The following is a 19,494-nucleotide window of genomic DNA, read 5'->3' on the forward strand; positions in this document are numbered from 1 at the left end:
TTGGGGGACAGGGAGTGTTGGAGAAGGGGGATTTTCAATGGGAGAAAAAAAAAAAATCTGAGGAAGAGGGATGTGCACTTTTTGGAGCAGCCACATTGGACAGTTGTGTGAAAAAGTAAAACAAGGATGGATGTTGCTCAGACTGATAGCTGAGTCATGGAGGCTGTACACTGAACTTGATTATTTCAGTAAAAGAAGCTGTGCTCACTGACAGCTATTCAGAGGACTGAGAATATGATAACTACTATGTGAAATACGTATATAATATTATAATGTGTCACCCATAATATTTACATAATGTACTTCATGGTTATGGAAGATTTTATTAATTTGACTCCAAAATCTCTTAACTGTAACTGTCCTGCAACAGACTTTTTGGGACTTATTTTTTTAACTCTATGGTGCTCCCACTCCCCCTTTTACATGGTGTATATTCAGAGCGTGTGTTACTTGTGTACCCAGGGAAAGTTTGCAGGGAAACGCCAATAGAATATTCTGTTTATTTCTGTTTACATCAAAGAGGTAAGGAATTTGAGCTCCGAAGGGCAATAAAGCACAAATAAACATTCATTAGCCTTAAATACGCAGACTCGGCTTAAACACTTTCTTCTCCTCACACAGTAAACATTGCAGTCTCCCAGCAGAGTAGAAAAAAAGGCCACCATTTTCCCACAGAATACCATATTCTTTAGGTATAGGTTATGATGATGAGCTTGTATTGGCATCAGAGATCAGCGGGGCTTTGTGACTTTAATGTGGTGTGCATTCAGTGTTAAATATGTTTCTACTATAGCCATAGCCTCTTTTTTAAATTTTAAGAGACCATCTGTTAAATTTTCTTGAAATCTTTTAATTAGTTATTGTTTCATCTTCTAAGCAGTCCTAATGAAAATAATACCTAAGGGCATTCTCAAATATTATAATTACATTGGTAATAAAACTTTATTATTATTATTATTATTATTTTTTTTTTTCAAATTACTTTTGATCTTTTGGAAAGTGTGTAGTTGGCTGCTTACAATCACTGTTAATATGTATGCTGTATATAAGCAGTAGGTGTGCCTTTCACTCATAATGACCAGATACAGAAAAATCCAGAATGGGCAAGAACAGTGAAACAGCATTTACATGCAATAAATGAGCACAGCTGTTGTAAAACATCTTGGGTAGAACATTTATATATATACTGAATCTTATGAGGATCATTTGCAATTAAAAATCAATAGATTTGTTTTAACTTTGGTATGATGCTGCACACCATATCTTAAAGTTCAAACAGCCCTGTGGGCAGTGGCAATAAAAACCATCAGATTTCTTTAACAAACTGAAGTGAGAGGTTGTTGTCTGTAACCAGACATACTTAATAAATAAATCAGGAGATGCCATTAACTATTTAAAACTTTTTTGTATATATATCACACCATTTGAAATGTATTCAAAAACCTTTGCCAGATTTACAACGCCATTATCTCTAATATAAAGATGACTATGCATGCTTTTTGAAGTTGTGAAATTACAAGAAATCATATTTTCTAATGGTTAATAATATTCTCTTGCTCATGAACAGACAGGTGTGTATGTTGACAAAACAAACCATTGTCTCTCGTTCACGTACCTTTAGTGCCCTCTGTTGACTACAATAAATAATGTGTATAAATCTGGAACAGTAGATTGATTTATGTACAGATTTGTGCATTTTTACTCTTTATAGAACTGTATAAATAAAGAAATATGCATATGTATTTACATAATACTTGAGAAAGGCAATAATTAAAGATGTAGAATGAATTACGGAAATGAATTACAGAGCACAGGTAATCATTCATATGTTAGCTGTTTAAGCTTGAGATGGCATGTGGGAAAAAACAGTTTTTATGCCTAGATGTTCTAGTGCACAGAGATCTGTAGCGTCTGCCTGAGGGGAGAAGTGCAAACAGGTTGTGTTCGGGGTGAGAGGGGTGTGTGATGATGTTACCTGCCCATTTCTTCACTCTGGAGTTGTACAAGTCCTGAAGACTGGGCAGGTGCACACCAATGATCCTTTCTGCTGTCCTAACAGTCCTGTGCAGTCTTCTTAAAACTGATTTGCTGGCTGACCCAAACCAGACAGTTATAAAAGAGCACAGAACCGTCTCAATGATAGCTAAGTAAAACTGTGTCATCTGTGCCTGTGGCAGGTTGAACTTTTTCAGCTGATGAAGGAAGTAAAACCTCAGCTGGGCCTTTTTCACAATGGAGTCAATGTGAGTGTCCCACTTCAGGTCCTGAGAGATGGTTGTGCCCAGAACCTGAATGACTCCACTGCAGTCACAGTGCTGTTCATGATGTTCAGTGGGGGGAGTTCAGGGGGGATTCTCCTGAAGTCCACCATCATCTCCACAGTTTTGAGCGTGTTCAGCTCCAGGTTGTTGTGACTGCACCAGACAGCCAGCTGCTCAACCTCCTGTCTATAAACAGACTCATATCCGTCCTGAATGAGGCAGATGACTGTGGTGTTATCTGTGAACTTCAGGAGCTTGTCAGAGGGGTCATTAGAGGTGCAGTCCTTTGTGTAGAGGGAGAAGAGCAGTGGGGAGAGAACGCAGCCCTGTGGAGCTCTGGTGCTAATGTTGCAGGTGTTGGATGTGATTTTTCCCAGCCTCACTAGCTGCTGCCTGTCTATCAGGAAGCTGGAGATCCACTGACAGATGGAGGTGGGTAAAGAGAGCTGCGTGAGTTTATTCTGAAGGGTGTCCGGGATAATGGTGTTGAAAGTGGAGCTGAAGTCCACAAACAAGATCCTTGCATAAGTCCCTGGTTTCTCCAGATGTTGGAGGATGTAGTGCAATCCCTGCATCATACACGGACCTGTTTGCTCTGTAAGCAAACTGCAGGGCGCCCAGCAAGGGTCCAGTAATGTCCTTCAAGTAGGCCAACACCAGTCTCTCAAATGACTTCATGACCACAGATGTTGAAGCAACAGGTCTGTAGTCATTAAGTCCTGTGATTTTTGGTTTCTTGGGTACAGGGATTATGGTGGAACATTTGAAGCAGGAGGGGACTTCACACAGCTCCAGGGATCTGTTGAAGATCAATGTGAAGATGGATGAAAGCTGGACAGCACAGGCTTTGAGGCAGGCTGGAGAGACACCGTCTGGGCCTTTGGCTTTCCTTATCTTCTGCTTCCTGAAGACTTTGCACACATCCTCTTCACAGATCTTGAGTACAGGGTGAGAAACAGTGGGGGGGGGGGGGGGTGGTAGGGGGTGTTGATGGCTGTGCTGTGAGACATTCGGAGTGGCTGTGGGGTGTCAGACCAAGCTTTTGCTTTTCAAACCTGCAGTAAAACTCGTTCAGGTCTTCAGCCAGGTGGTGATTGGCCTCAGTGCTGGGGGATGGGGTCTTGTAGCTGGTGATGGCTTTCAGGCCTTTTCACACTGCTGTAGCGTCATTACTTGAAAGCTGTTTTTTTAGCTTTTCAGAGTATGAAATTTTTATTTAGCTTTTCATTATGCTGAAAACTTAAAAAAGATATCCAGAAATGAAACAGCAACAACAATCATCAAATACTATACAATGTTTTGTTTAATTATTTATTATAAATATTTTTTAAAAAGCATTGTATGATTGACTGTCATAAATACATCCAATCTGTGTTTTAGTTACAGATTAAGTTGATGGCTTTATGATGATATATAGACTACATGCATGCACCCTATCTATACAAGTAAACTTTTATTTATTTATTTATTTATTTATTTTAAGAATAGAATCTTAGCGAATGCTCCAGGAAGTGTGTGAAGGTTCCTATAGGCTGTGTTTTGAGCCTTTTATTGGTGAATTCAGCACGAGCTTTCGAGAATTATTAAGACCAACTTCTGTATTTAAACAGCAGTGCAGGTTGGGAGCATCAGTGTTTCGAAAGGACCAACTACAATTACGGAGAAAAGCGAAAGTAACAACAACTTTCTCTGAGGAACTAAAAATCAGAATCTGTGGAAGAAGCTACAGTACTTCTACTACTACAGCATTTTAAGGGAAGCATATTTCTGCATTATTCTTGTTCAGTTTTTCTTTATTAACTCGCTTACTATTAAGTGTGTATCTGCCGTTTGTCTCTTGTTCAGTTTTTCTTTATTAACTCGCTTACTATTAAGTGTGTATCTGCCGTTTGTCCCTCAAAGATCAGTTAAAGTCTATAAATCTGTATTAACCATTTTTTATTAACTCGCTTACTATTAAGTGTGTATCTGCCGTTTGTCCCTCAAAGATCAGTTAAATCTGTATTACCATTACTGGTTCTTTAAGGTTTTGTTAAGACTGTTTAGATCCAATTTTTCCTTAGACCTTCCTCTTTCATATTTTTATTTACTAATTTCATAGAATTTCATTTTTTGGTAAAATGTATAAATGTTTTATTTAATAATAAATATTTATATATTTAAAATTTTCGTATAGTTAGCTGTTACCTGTGAAAAAGAATTTTTCGTATAGTTAGCTGTTACCTGTGAAAAAGATGTAGTGTCTTTCCAAGTCGTCAGTGATGGAGGAAAGCGGAAAGTTCAAGTTGAATACAAAGGAGAAAACAAGACATTTTATCCTGAAGAGATTTCCTCTATGGTCCTGGTCCCAATTGGATTACTTAGTTACTTTCTGTGGAAAGTAATAAGTTATATTACTTTAGTGTTACTTTTTTCTCATCTTTTTATTATAAAAATATCTGTTTTAAGCAATTGTAAAAGCCTTTTCACACACATCGAACACATCTTTCATCTGTGCTGTCATTCTGGATTGCATGAAGAATAGGATGTAGCCTAGGAGAAGAAATGTTTATCTATCTATCTATCTATCTGTCTATGTATCTATCTATCTATCTATCTATCTATGACATAAAGATTTGAAGGACCATTTGTCAGGTTTGCAGACCATCCTAAACCAGCCAAGACCAGAAACATGTAAACTCTTATTATTTCAGCAGGGTAGAAGTAAATGAAGAAAGACTGAGCAGGTCGATATTACTAATCAAACAGAAGACTCCTATCTCCTGTTTAATTAATGACAAAAAAGACTAATAGTGCCATGTCTATCCCACGAAATTCCCTTCCCATCATGGTCTCTGTGCTCAAACCCCAGCGTGTCGTCCTCACGCCCCTCTCGGCTGATGACGCGCGGGGCTCGTTTCCGGCGACCGCAGCCTGTTGTTGATTGTACCGTTCTGTCCAGAATCGGGATGGTACTCGTCAAGCAATAGTGAGTGGCTTTTACTGTATTCATTAACTGGATTCAGTTGCGCTATATGTTACAGTCCGGACTGCCGTTTTTAAGCATTTTTCCATATGGCATAATAAATAGCTGATTTTAAGCCCGTGATTTGGACCTGGCGCTAGCCGCTTAGCCTGCCTGATACAGCATTATAGTGTGTTTAATGGACCGCGTCTCCACCAACGCCGCTACTCATCAACGCGTGATAGTTTGAGTGTTTAATAAGAGTATTATATTGAGTTCAGACTCTGCTGCGTGTCAAAGTGCAGGTTTATTGCTAAATAAAGCGGGGCCAGCTACCGACACGCCCGTTATACAGGCGCGGCGTGATACAGTGTCCATGGTCATAGACAAATAATGCGTTTAACCTCTGTTTACTTCTCTTTTCAGCCAGGTGCTGTTGCCATGTTCAGTAGAAGAGGTAAGAGTCACTGCTTTTTCAGTAACCGGCTGCTGTGTCTTCTGTGCTCAATGGGGATCTGTGTTCCTGCTTAAGCAAATATTCAGACAGCTCCCTTCACTTTAATGGAGCCAGCAGCACCTCTTCTGCATTACATTGTTTGTTTCTATTGTGCTGTGAACTGGAGGACAGTTGGCACTAGTTATTTATGTAACACCCCCTCGCCCCCCTCTCAGTACCAGGTTGGCCAACTGTACTCGGTTGCAGAGGCCAGCAAGAACAACACAGGGGGAGGAGAAGGGATCGAGGTGCTCCGAAATGAACCTTATGAGAAGGACGGAGAGAAGGGCCAGTACACCCACAAGATCTACCACATACACAGGTGAGCGCGCGTGTGAAGGCTTCGGTCATGCTGCTTTCACTTTATCAGTAAGAGAAGACTGTGATCACAGAAATGTTGTAGGAACCTCTGGCATTGACATCTACTTTTTAGCAGCTACACTTACTAAACTTTTGAAATATACACTATTGTTAACTTGGGGTCTGTATTTTTATTTATTTATTTATTTTAAAGGAAATGGTTAGGTTTTCATTGAATCGTTCAGATGTATCAGTAAAGACTTCTAAATTGTTACAAACTGACCTATTTCAAATAAATGCTGTTTTTTAAACTTTCTGTTCATCAAAGAATCCTAAAAATATGTATCACAGTTTTCACAGAAATATTAAGCAGCACAACTGTTTTCAACATTGTTAATAATGAGAAATGTTTCTTGAGCTCCAAATTATAATACTACTTATCTGTAAAAGATTAAGTGAGAATTCAGCTTTGCCATCACAGGAGTAAATTGTTTTAAAATATATTCTAATAGAAATCATTTATTATAAATATTAGAATACACATTATTTCACAGTATTCCAGCCTTGGTGAGCATTAAGAGACATTCAAAAATCTTTTGAAAAGTGGTGTAGAGGGAAGACTGGGGCAAGTTCCACACTTTTTACACTTTGTCTTGGCTTAAAAACAAAACAAAAAAACAAACAAACAAAAACATTTGGACATTGCCTGGTTTAAAAAAATATATATATATTTCACTGAAACATGGGAAATGATGTCACATTACATACGTTAAGTCACAATAATAGTCTTTTCTGCAAAATGTGACCCTGGAGCATAAGTAGCACAGGTATTTGTAGCAATAGCCAACAATACATTGTATGGTTCAAAATGTTTTTTCTTTTATGCCAGAAATCATTAGGATATTAAGTAAAGATCATATTCCATGCAAATATTTTGTAAATGTCCTACTATAAATATATCAAAACAAATTTAAAGGTGATTTTCTCAATATTTGGATTTTTTTTGCACCCTCAGATTCCAGATTGTCAAATAGTTGCATCACAGCCAAATATTATACGATCCTAACAAACCATACATCAATGGAAAGCTTATTTATTCTTTAAAGCTTTCAAGTGATGTATAAATCAGTTTAAAAAAATTGGCCCTTATGACTGGTTTTGTGGTCCAGGGTCCTAAATGTAAGCAATAAAACAGTTATGAAACACAAAGTTCATGTAACAAAGAAATGGTAACATACAAAATTATTAGAACATAAATCGTAATAACACAGAGAATTATTATAACAAAACAAATATGAGGTCTTGTCCGTACCTATATGTATATAAAATACTCTCATCCTAAGAACTATTTGTTTTTGGTTAAAATTGATGTTCATTATGAATTTGACCCCTTCATGAATGTTTTAATGTGTTTGCTTTTTTTTTTTTTTTTTTTTTTTTTCAAACAAATATTATGTTTAAGATAATATTAATAAACTTATTCTCATTAATGGCATTGCTTTAAGCTAATATACAACCCCACTGTTAGAGAAGACAAGCATTTGTGTAATTGGTCTTCTGAGTCTTATAATTAATGACATGCAGCCCTTGTGTTGACTTCTCTGTTCTACAATTATTCACCAGTAATATTCTGAATATTAATTTTGTCTTTTACAGCAAGGTTCCTGGTTTTATTCAGATGTTTGCTCCCGAAGGAGCCCTGGTTTTTCATGAGAAAGCCTGGAACGCCTATCCATACTGTCGCACTAGTTAGTAAATACTAATTATTTTGTGCATGTATGAGTAAGTGATTATATATGAATGAGAGTACCGAATTCTACCATTTTCTTTTGCATTTAATGCATTGTTAAATTACCGATCTATACAAATGAAATCTCTCTTCTCATCGTCAATATCATTGTTCTCTTCATTCCCACAACTGAATCGATTACCGAACACCGCAGTCGTTACAGTAAGTGTATTTTTGAAATCATCTCTCTCTGAGATCATCATAGACTGCTCACAGGCTGTATTTGCTGAATCAGAGTTTAGTCAGCATGTCTCACTGTTTTGATCTAAACACTGTTTTAAAAATGGATTCAGTTTGTGAAGCTCTCCCTGTGCTTTTTGCTTTTCAGAATGAATACATGAAGGATGATTTTTTCATTAAGATTGAAACCTGGCATAAACCAGACACGGGAACAACTGAGAATGTGAGTGTTAATACACAGTTCATCAGCACCTTTACATGATGCCAAATTACTCCGAGGCTACAGTCTTTCAACCAGAGCGACTTCCACTGTCTTTTTTTAGTCTGTGTGCAGCACAAATGAAGTCATTAGACATTAGAATCTGCTGTTGGTTAATTAAGATGGTGGGTTGATGAATGAACGTGCCTTAATTAGATTTGTTTATTAAATAACATGTTCATTTTGATAAGACCTTCCTGTGTTATGGACTTAATGACCAAGTTTAGCCATTGTCACTATGATTACAGGCTTCATTCACAGTTGATGCAAGAACAGAAGAGAGGTCAAATGTTATTTGGCAATTTGGGAGTAAATCCCACTGAAACTATGTCTTTATTCGATGTGTTCTTCTTCTTCTTCTCATGCAGCCTCATGGTCTTCCCCCTGAGGAGTGGGAGGATATTGAGATTGTGCCGATCGATATAGCTGATCGCTCTCAGGTGGATGATGTGGTGAGTTGAATTAGAAAAGTTAATTTCTGTCTTTCTGTAGAACTGTAGATCCTGAATTTGTATTAGTGCTAAAGACACTCTACAGACTTAATGTTGTTCTACCTCATGTGGAGTTCATTAAAATCCTACATACTGGAATCAAATCATAAGCACAGATTCCTCTGTTGACCTACAGTTTTGCTTTTAGTATTGCTCCTCTTCCTTTGTCATCCACTTCCATTCGCTCATCCCTCCATCTCGGTTTCATTTGTCTGTCAGGACTATAAACCAGAAGAGGACCCTGCTGTCTACCACTCTGAGAAAACTGGCAGAGGACCTCTGGGACCTGAATGGAAGGTACACAAACACGCCATGTTCACATGTATGCATTTTGAAACACGACAGGTCTTTTGTTAACCCTTAGTGAGCTGCCTTGATGAGTGCTGTCTATATAGAAAACACTTCTACATTGGTCACATTTTGGTGAATTTTGCAAGGAGAAGGGTCCATGCCTATGATGCACAGCACACACAGAATTCACTTTCATTTTTCCTCATGCAAAATTCCAGATCGTGTGGATTTCTATTGAAATAACTGTATTTTGTCTGTGAAAATTCAGTGAACAACAGTAAAATGTGACTGCTGCACATTAAAAGGGTCATATGATGCTGCTAAAAAGAACATTATTTTGTGTATTTGGTGTAATGAAATGTGTTTATGCGGTTTAAGGTTAAAAAAAAAACATTATTTTCCACATACTGTACATTATTGTTTCTCCTTTATGCCCCTCTTTCTGAAACTCGTCTTTTATTACAAGACTCATCTCTCTGCGTTTCTTTACGCGTCTTTATTGGCCAGCTATCCAGTGCGTTGTGATTGGCCGAATGCCTCAAGCGTGAGATGGAAATGTTACTCCTTTTAACATATTGTGATGCCTTGTCCGGCCGGAGCGACGAAACATAGACATAAAACCATTAAAAACGTGATATAAACATGATTTCTAGTCGTGTATTCTTATGGAAGGCAAAAACAAAGTAGTTTCGCTTTCTCAACGGACCAGTGCACACACCGCGGCCTTGAGTGAGCGGAGGCCGGAGGCCTAGAGTGAGCCGTGGACGGCTTGGGTGAGCAGAGGCAGGTGGCTTGAGAACGGTGTTGCAGGCGGATTCTACGAAGGAGCGTACCTTGATCTTGCAGCAACCACATGTGACAACCCCGGGCTGGACTCCGCTTCATCCACGGTGAAAGCCCATTCTGCAATCCACAGTGTCACGTTGATGTATTTCCTCAGCGACCAGCACAGATCAGCTCAAGGCATGACGAAGCGGATATCATCCTCATTTGGAAGGCCAAAAAAAGTAGTTTCACTTTCACAGTTAAAACACACAGCGTCTATATGACATGGCGGGAGCAACAAAAAATACTACAATGAGAAAAAAAGATACGCCTTCTTTCTTTGCGTGAACATCTGGGCGGCGTTATGCAAATCTTCCCACATACTGACGTAGAGATGTGGGGGGTGTGTTAGAACGAGCCGTTTCAGGGAAAACTTCAGACATTAAATGCAGTGCACAGTTTTCTGTTTCCATGTGATTATTACTGAACTTTGAATTAATGAGTGATTATCCTACAGCTATGCCAAAATTTTTGAAATTACATAAATATTTTTTTCAAAAGTTTGCTGCTAACTACTTTTAGATTATTTTTTATATCAGTTGTTTCTGTGTGTCTGGTGGACGAGTGTTAACTTCTATAAAGAATATCTCTTTGGATTTGAGACTTTAGTCTTTGCAACTTCACAGATCTTACAAGAGCTTGTAACACTCCAAAGAGAAAGGAAAACTTGACATTAAATCATATGACCCCTTTAAGGCAGCATCCTACTAATTTTTGTTAATGGGTGAAGATCCTAAAGATATGCCTGATTTAGTTTGATTTTTGTTGAACACACATAATTACTAATTTTTGTTAATGGGTGAAGATCCTAAAGATATGCCTGATTTAGTTTGATCATCCTACTAATTTTTGTTAATGGGTGAAGATAGTGTAGATGTTTTTGATTTTGTTTGATTTTAGCTACTTTTTTTATTGATACTTTTAAGTACTGAAAGAAGTTTATTTGAAATCAACATTTCTCTTGCCTTGTATGACATTTTGGATCTCTTTATTTTTTCGGAGAAAATAGCTAATGTTGCCATTCAGTCTTGTATGCAGTGCACAGTTTCTGTTTACATTGGTTTTTGTTTACTTTGTTTTAATGAGATTTGTTTTCTAAAGTATCTGTTCCTCATGCACCCACCCATCTCTCTGTGTCTTGCAGAAAGAGCTTCATAATGGTAACTGTCCCTACATGACAGCGTACAAGCTGGTGACTGTTCATTTTCGCTGGTGGGGTCTGCAGGGACGTGTGGAGAACTTCATTCATAAGGTGATCCCGCAGCACAGAAGATTTCAATATGGCACCAGCACAGAAAGGCTCAACTTTCTCTTTTATATACTGTACTGATTGTCTTTCAACAACAGCTCATCTGAGTCATCGATTCTGCATCAATTTATCGTCCCAGCCCTAATTGCGAATTGGTCCCTAAACTAAAGTCTTATCCAAATTTTCTCACCATGAAAATAGCCACAGAAGCTGGAATAGTGGTAAAAAAAACAAACAAACAATGCTGTACTATTTTGATATCATTTTGGTGATTTGACAGCTCTTGTCAGGTCTTCATTCCTGCTCTTGTACTAATATCAACCGCATCTCTCTCTGTGTTTGAGTAGCAGGAGAAAAGGCTTTTCACTAATTTCCATCGGCAACTCTTTTGTTGGCTGGACCGCTGGGTGGACCTCACTATGGATGACATTCGTAGGATGGAGGAAGAGACACAGAGGGAGCTGGACCAGGTGTGTGTATCTGTAGAAACCAGGCAAATGCAATTCTTCCCACATCAGCAGAATGACTGCAGAAAATTAATGGAGATTATTTACACCTGCAATTACAGTCTTACCAGTTTTGTGTGAAATAAAGCTACACTTGGGTCATTTTGATCTGTTTGAAGAGTCCCTTGTGCGCCCACCAGGGCTGCATTTATATGATCAAAAATACAGTAATAATTTCTCCTTTCCTCTATTTATACTGATAATACAGTATTCTTTTTTCTTGCTTTATAACACAATACAAAAAAAAAAATCATCATATTTAGGTTATATTAGTAAGTTATTTTTATTTTTAGTTGTTGTTTGATGTTATATTTTATATCAGCATTTACTAATACATTTAAATTAAAAGTTGTATGTTAATATTTTTTAATAGACTTGCACTAATATGAACTGACAAAGAAGTTGTATTTTTATTAGCTAATGTTAATCCAAAATTAATAAATGCTTTAACAAATGTTCTGCTCATTGTTAGTTAATTTTAGTTAATGCATTAACTAACATTGACTAATGAGACCTTAATGTAAAGTGTTACTGAAACTTTTCTTATTATTATTAATGTTAAAAACAGATGTGCTGATTAATATTTTTGTGGAAAATCATGATACATTTTTTCTTTGATGAATAGAAAAAAAAAAACATTTAAAACATAAAATAGAAATCTTTTGTAACATTGTAAATTTATTGACAATTTTGGTTAATGTGTCCTTATTGAAAAAAAGTATTATTTTCTTGTTTTAAAAAAATATTACTACAAACTAAATGGTAGTTGCATGTGACAGATTATTATTAAATCTATTTATTTAAATTTTCAGATGCGTAGCCAAGGGTCTGTGCGAGGGATGAAAGCAGGCGAGGACTAAGGAGAGCCGAAAAAGAATGGAAGAAACAAAATTGGGGCTACTTTTTATTTTACGTCCTTCAGTCCTCATGGCCAGTCACAACGTGCCACATCATCAAGCCCTTCCAAACAGGAAACTGTCATCCCTTACCCAGGACATGTCCATTACCATGAGTGTGAATGAGTTTAAGCGAATGTGCACAGTATGCATGTGTATCCATGGTTTGTGCAGTCTGACTTTAAACCTCATCATTTGCTGCCAAATTCGTTTGGATTCACTTAAGATATGTTAAGTGATACCGGCATTTCTTTTTATAATTAAGTATTATAACTGTTTAATGGTTTTTGGTTCATTTTGCAACCATCAGCTTTTTACTGAGTATGCCAGTGGAGTAACGAATCCCAAGCCTGTTCCACAGAGGGTCTGAGGAAACATTTCACTACATGTATTTTGACCATAAATAAATGACTAAGTAATTTACTTCTTAATTCTGTTAAATTTGTCATGTTGTTCAGGAAATATCGGTAGAACTTGTATATGCCTCAAGAGGAAGTGTCAGAATAAAGAGTAACTGAGCTTAAAGGGAAACAGAAGTCTTGTAAAACTCATGCAGCTTAAAGCATAATGGTTTTCTGGTTTAGTTACGGTGGTCTTTTGGTTTGGTTCTGCACTGATTGCAGTGTGGATGTCATTGAGAGCAGTGGATTGATATGGTTTAATTTTTAAACTAAGTGTAAGAGCCTTGAAACCCCTCCCACCTTTGACTGACATGCCACAGGCCACGCCCCTTTTGTTTGGGTGGGGATGGTCTGATTTTTTGGAGAATGAAGTACAATTTACAATACTGTAACAACAAATAAAAGAAAAGATCATTGACTACCATGACCTGTTTGCATCATTTGATTTTTCTGCAGTGTTTGTAGTTTATATCGAGCTTTTGCTCTTTTTAAATCACAAGCTATTTTTCTACAGACAGAGTAATAACGTTTAACAAGCACGATTTAACCATGATTGATCATGATTCATGGTTCATCAGCATCTCTAATGTTCTTGCTTCAACACACCGTTGTAATATGTTTTTTGGCACCAAAATTTATAATATACGTAACCACATTGTTTCCACTCATACTTCTGCTGCCTCTCTCCTTAAATATTTCTGCATTTTCTGGTATTTCTCTCTCTAACTTTGCTATTCATGACTCCCAGTCTTTATGTAATATGGTTTCAAAACTGAAATAGCCTGTAACTTAGAGTCGATCCGATACCATCTTGTCTTTTTAAATCATGTTTTGATTCTCCTGTTGTTTTGAGAATTCTCAATAAATCTCTCTGCACCGGTGTTGTGCCAGCAGCACTTAAAACTGCTGCTGTCACCCCTGTACCAAAAACTAACAACATGGACTTTAATATGAATAATTTTCGTCCCATCTCCAATCTTCCATTCCTCGCCAAAATTTTGGAACAAACAGTGGCTTCTCAACTGCTTTCTCATCTTTCCTCTAATGATCTTTTTGAGCCACTTCATTCTGGATTCCGTAAACTCCAAAGCACTGAAACAGCATTAGTTAAGATCACTAATGACTTGTTAATGGCTTCTCATTCTGGCTGTCTGTCTATACTGATTCTTCTTGATCTTAGTGCCGCTTTTGACACTATAGATCACTCCATTTTAATCACCCATTTAGAGACTATCTTTGGAGTTTCTGATTCTGCATTAAAGTGGTTTAAGTCCTACCTCTCAGATCGCAAGTCTGAGGTCGGTGTGGTGCACTGTGGTGTTCCCCAGGGATCAGTTTTGGGCCCTTTACTTTTTAGTATTTACATTTTTCCATTTGGCCAACTTTTAAGAACTCTTGGTCTTAACTCACTTTTATGCCGATGACACTCAGATCTATATACATTCAAAACCGGATATCAATATGCCTGTGTCTCTTCTTTCTCAATGTTTTACTGAGATTAAAAAATGGATGTCTGAAAATGTTCTTTGTCTAAACAGTGACAAGACTGAAGTGATGCTCATTGGTTCACCTCATCAGTTGCGTAAAGCAGAGTCCATAACCTTAAGTGTGGATGGCTCCCCTTACCAAAAAGTAGTATACTTCAAGTTTATTTTATTAAGTATACTTAAGTAAAGTTCAAGTATATTTTGACTTTTTGTAAGTATAAGTCAAGTATACTTAATTGTCATTATAAGTATATATCTTAGAAGTACATAAAGCCCATTTCTGAGAAGTACATAAAAAGTAAACTAAAAGTATACTTTCCTGTTTTTTAGTTTAAAATAAGTATACTAATAGCACACTTGAATAAACTTCTTTTTCGTAAGGGTCTGCTTTACAATTCCAAACTCAACTAAAAAATCTGGGGGTGATATTTGACGCCAATTTAACATTTGACCATCATGTTCGTAACACAGTCAAAGCATCATTTTTTCATCTCAGAAACATTGCCAAATTACGTCCCATGTTGACTTTCTCTGTGGCTGAAAAGTTAATCAAACACTTTTGTTTTTTCACGCATTGATTATTGTAATGCATTTCTGGCTAGAGTTTCTAAAGCTACCCTAAGTAAATTACAGTTGGTACAAAATTTGGCTGCTAGAATTCTGACTAGGACCAGTGCAAGGGAGCACATCACACCTATCCTGGAAAAACTGCACTGGCTTTCTGTTAGTTTTCATATTGATTTTAATATTCTCATGCTCACTTATAAGGCCTTGAATAATTTGGCCCCTCAATTTTTGTGTGAGCTTTTAACCCCCTATACTCCTACACGTGCTCTACGCTCTTCTGAAGCTGGTCTTTTAACTGTCCAAACAACATGGCTAAAATCTATGGGTGATCGGGCTTTCTCTTCTTTGGCTCCTAAGTTGTAGAATTCCCTGCCCTCTGAGATTAGGAATGCAGAATCCCTTAGTGTTTTTAAATCGTCCCTTAAAACATACTATTTTAGGATAGCTTTTATGTGATTCATGTGATTACTTTGTTTATTATTATATTGACTTTCTCTTTTATTTTATTTTTATTTTTATTTTTTGTTTGATTAGTTTTTACTGCCTGCACTGTTATGTGTATCTTTTAATTTAATTTTTTTATGTAAAGTGCTTTGAGATGCTACTTTTAAAGGCGCTATATAAAATAAAGTTTATTATTATTATTATTATTATTATTATTGAAATAATTTGTATTTTATTATGCATCTTTTTCGCATGTAACAAAACTGAAAATAAAGGATGTTGCCATTTATTTGAGCAATGTGATTAAGTCTTAAATTTGTTATGGCACCTTATGTGACCTCGCTCTCAGTGATCAACAGCGTCCCCTAGTGATTGGGTTTTGTACTGACTTTACAGAAGTCTGAACAATACAAATAAAAATAAAGCTGATAAGCTCCTTGTAGCATTATTATCATGATGTGATACGTAAAGCTTTTAAGGCATCAGGAAGTTCTGTGGACTGATATATAAAACAAACATTTCAAAAGTAAGTTTTAATGTTGTATCTCAACGTTTTAAATGATCTTTGACTGATTTGTTTCCTAAGTCCTTTATTTAACAGATGTAAATGTCTCTTTCAGACAATGCAGTGAACAGAGCAAAGGATGCCCAGGTAAACTGAATGACAAACTACGGCAAAATACACTGCTCAAAAAAATTAAAGGAACACTTTGAAAACACATCAGATCTCAATGGGAAAAAATATCATGCAGGATATCTATACTGATATTGACTGGGTAATTTGTTAGGAATGAAAAGATGCCACATTGTTAAATGGAAATGAAAATTATCAACCTACAGAGGGCTGAATTCAAAGACACTTAAAATTAAAGTGAAAAACTTTCAACGGGTCCAAGGATTTCATCCCGATACCTAATGGCAGTAAGTGTGCCATTGTCTAGCATGTAGAGGTCTCTGTGTTCCTCCATGGATATGCCTTCACAGACCATCACTCACCCACCACCAAACCGGTCATGCTGAACAATGTTACAGGCAGCATAACATTCTCCACCGCTTTTCCAGACCATTTTACATCTGTCACACGAACCCAGAGGCGGACCTGCCAATTCTGGTGTTCAATGGCAAATGCCAGTCAAACTACACGGTGCCAGGCAGTGAGCACAGGGCCCACTAGAGGACGTCAGGCCCTCAGGCCACCCTCATGAAGTCTGTTTCTGATTGTTTTCTCAGAGGCTTTCACACCAGTGGCCTGCTGGAGGTCATTTTGTAGGGCTCTGGCAGTGCTCATCCTGTTCCTCCTTGCACACAAAGGAGCAGGAACAGGTCCTGCTGATGGGTTAAGGACCTTCTACTGCCCTGTCCAGCTCTCCTAGAATAACTGCCTGTCTCCTGGAATCTCCTACATGCTCTTGAGACTGTGCTGGGAGACACAGCAAACCTTCTGGCAATGGCACATATTGATGCGCCATCCTGGAGGAGTTGGACTGCCTGTGCAACCTTTGTAGGGTCCAGGTATCGCCTCATGCTACCAGTAGTGACACTGACCCTAGCCAAATGCAAAACTAGTGAAAAACAATCAGAAAAAAGATGAGTAGGGGAAAAAAATGTCAGCGGCCTCCACCTGTAAAACCATTCCTGTTTTGGGGGTTTTCTAATGGTTGCCCATCTAGTGCACCTGTTGTTAATTTTATTAACACCAAAGCAGCTGAAATGAATTAACAACCCCCTCTGCTACATAACTGACCAGATCAATATCACAGAAGTTTAATTTACTTGATGCTATACTCTGATTAAAAAGTGTTCCTTTAATTTTTTTGAGCAGTGTATATTTAGCAAAATATAATCATGTTTAGTAATGTAAAGGGTGAAAGCAGAAGAGGTCTACGTAGAGAAAGTTGAGGAGAGCAAACGGAAACACGCTCATGGATTTAGCATTAATGTTTATTAATGATATTAATGGATGGAACGTTAATGCAATTGGCTAGGCTAGGAAATCAAATGTTTTATCCACCTTTTTCTTGTTGTAAAAATGGGCGTGGCCATTTGTAAATTCTATGGGTCTGGCTTCCGGTCTCATCTGCATCCACTCCGTGTTTTTAGCTGAACAAAACAGTTCATTTTGCTTGCTTGATATTGAAAGTTGGTGTGTCTTATCATATTATTTTAAGTTATTATCTTAATTATGAACACTGGTTTGTAGTGCAAATAATTTTACCGTTTACTGCATATTGTTATTCTCCTAATTTTTTACCAATAGCAGCTAATGAACCGGAAGTCTCACCCATAGGCTTACTTACGCGTCGAAGAAAAAGGTGGTATCCACAAGGAGTCTATTGGTTGCCAAATATTGGGTGGGTTTAGGTTTGATTTTAGTTTCACAGTTATTCGTCTTGTGAAAAGTTCCAGCATTGGAAAAATAGATAAGTAGTGAGAGGATTTGTCATTTGGAGAGATGCACCCCCCCCCCCGCCCATTTTTTAAAGAAACAAAACCAATATTTATTATTAAATTATGACTCTAAAGTCACCCCCCCCCCCCCCCCCCCCCTAAAGTCCCCCCCCCCCACACACACAAGTGGTTCTTTGGGGTGGTTGAGGTGCGATCACAACTGCCATACAAAGAACCCGTTCCTTAAAGGTTCTCTGACTCTCTCTTAGTCTCTTAGTTTAATTGGATAAAGAATTAAAAATGACATTAAAATACAGTGTATTTTCTAAAGATAACATGGTTCTCAACCTTTTTGCCCCGTATTAGGAAATATTCTAGCGCCTCCACGCAAGATTTTTTGACCTCAGAAAAGCATAAAAGTGATTCAAAACAGCTTTTGCCATAGACCTTTTTCAGAGTATCACAAAAATAGTTTTTTTTTTGCATTCCCAATTGCTCAAATAGCAAAAGAAAAAAAACTCCAAGATAGTGTTTTCACGACTTTCAATCAAAGGAAAAAAAATGAGAGACTGATAACACCAATCAGAAGAGAGATCAATGTTCTTTCTCTATGCAATTTTGGTATCTTCTGAACTGAACCTCGTGTGGTGTGCTTGTTTATTGAACTAAGACATTTACCATCCCTCCCATAGACGCTGCATTAGAAACACCCTCGCATTAGCGTATTTTTTTTAAGCTGCATTTTTGTTTTGTTATTTTTTGCGTATTTTTTATAACACAAAGTACAGTGTTATAAATGAACATACATAAAAAAAACCTTTAGAGGATTTACAATGCTGATGATCATTGAAACATGTCATCACAGTCTTGTGAAAAGGGTCCATTGTAGTAAATTCCCATTAATAGCAAACATTTGAGAGTGGAGTTGCATATCTGAAATCTAAGGAAGAGAATGAGGTTCCTCTTATGGTTTTGCATAACTTGAAAGATATGTGCTATATAGCAGAGCACTTACAATTCCCCATGCAGTGCACAAGCAATGCAGTGAACCACTTTTTAGTGCTATTAAGCACAATTTTTGTTTAGTGCACATGCTGTGATTTCAATAGGTGAAGAGACTGAGCAGAACACAAAACCTGTTATATCATACAAATTTTAAGCAGTTTAAGAACAGAAAAGATCCTGCTTTAAATACTTAAATACTGGATTAAATGCACACAATGAGTGGAAGACAGAAGGCGAGTGTGATGGATGAATGTGAGATTATGTAGTGTTAGAGGGAAAAATGTCTATATAGTGGGATTAAATAATAAAAATAAATAAATAAATAAGAAAACAGGTCAGCATTATGTAATTTATCTTTACAGATTCCCCCAGACATGCTCTACATGACTACATGTCTGCTCCAGCCAGGGCCACCTAATGTTTATCATCTGTTATCATAGGACCCACTTATTCATTTTAGACATATTTGATATGGCTTCCATGCAATGACTTACTCTGAAATCATACATGCTATTGTTTTAAGTCCTGGTGTTTCCTAAATGAAAATATTTTGGACTATGCAATGATAAAAAATATTTGGGGATTGGCTTCCTTTATTTGATTTGATAGGAAATATCAATAAGGGTAATATGTTATATTTTTTATGAATAAACCTTTAATAAGGTCTAAAAAAATTTTATTGGTTATATATGTAATATTTATAAGGTATAAAAAT

At 37.1% G+C, this 19,494-nt stretch overlaps 1 protein-coding gene across 1 annotated transcript; it reads left to right on the forward strand.

Annotated features, from left to right (window-relative positions):
• Nucleotides 1-5,086: 5,086 nt before the first annotated feature.
• On the forward strand, nt 5,087-13,315 carry LOC109048541 (phosphatidylinositol transfer protein beta isoform-like). Its single transcript, XM_042720573.1, has 11 exons — nt 5,087-5,229; nt 5,632-5,662; nt 5,878-6,023; nt 7,658-7,749; nt 7,945-7,952; nt 8,119-8,193; nt 8,598-8,681; nt 8,940-9,017; nt 10,981-11,088; nt 11,433-11,555; nt 12,404-13,315. The coding sequence occupies exons 1-11, from the start codon at nt 5,141-5,143 to the stop codon at nt 12,449-12,451; spliced, it is 882 nt and encodes a 293-aa protein (XP_042576507.1). The 5' UTR covers nt 5,087-5,140; the 3' UTR covers nt 12,452-13,315.
• The last annotated feature ends 6,179 nt before the right edge of the window (nt 13,316-19,494 follow it).

This window comes from Cyprinus carpio, chromosome B3, assembly GCF_018340385.1.
Source record: "Cyprinus carpio isolate SPL01 chromosome B3, ASM1834038v1, whole genome shotgun sequence".
NCBI classification, from domain to species: Eukaryota; Metazoa; Chordata; class Actinopteri; order Cypriniformes; family Cyprinidae; genus Cyprinus; species Cyprinus carpio.

Bases quoted from the DNA above. Each gene is read 5' to 3' on its own strand.
- LOC109048541 (XM_042720573.1), top strand. From the start codon at position 5,141: ATGACGCGCGGGGCTCGTTTCCGGCGACCGCAGCCTGTTGTTGATTGT. The intron at 8,194-8,597 runs GTGAGTGTTAAT...CTTCTCATGCAG, and splicing joins ACACGGGAACAACTGAGAAT to CCTCATGGTCTTCCCCCTGA. The intron at 8,682-8,939 runs GTGAGTTGAATT...TTTGTCTGTCAG, and splicing joins GCTCTCAGGTGGATGATGTG to GACTATAAACCAGAAGAGGA.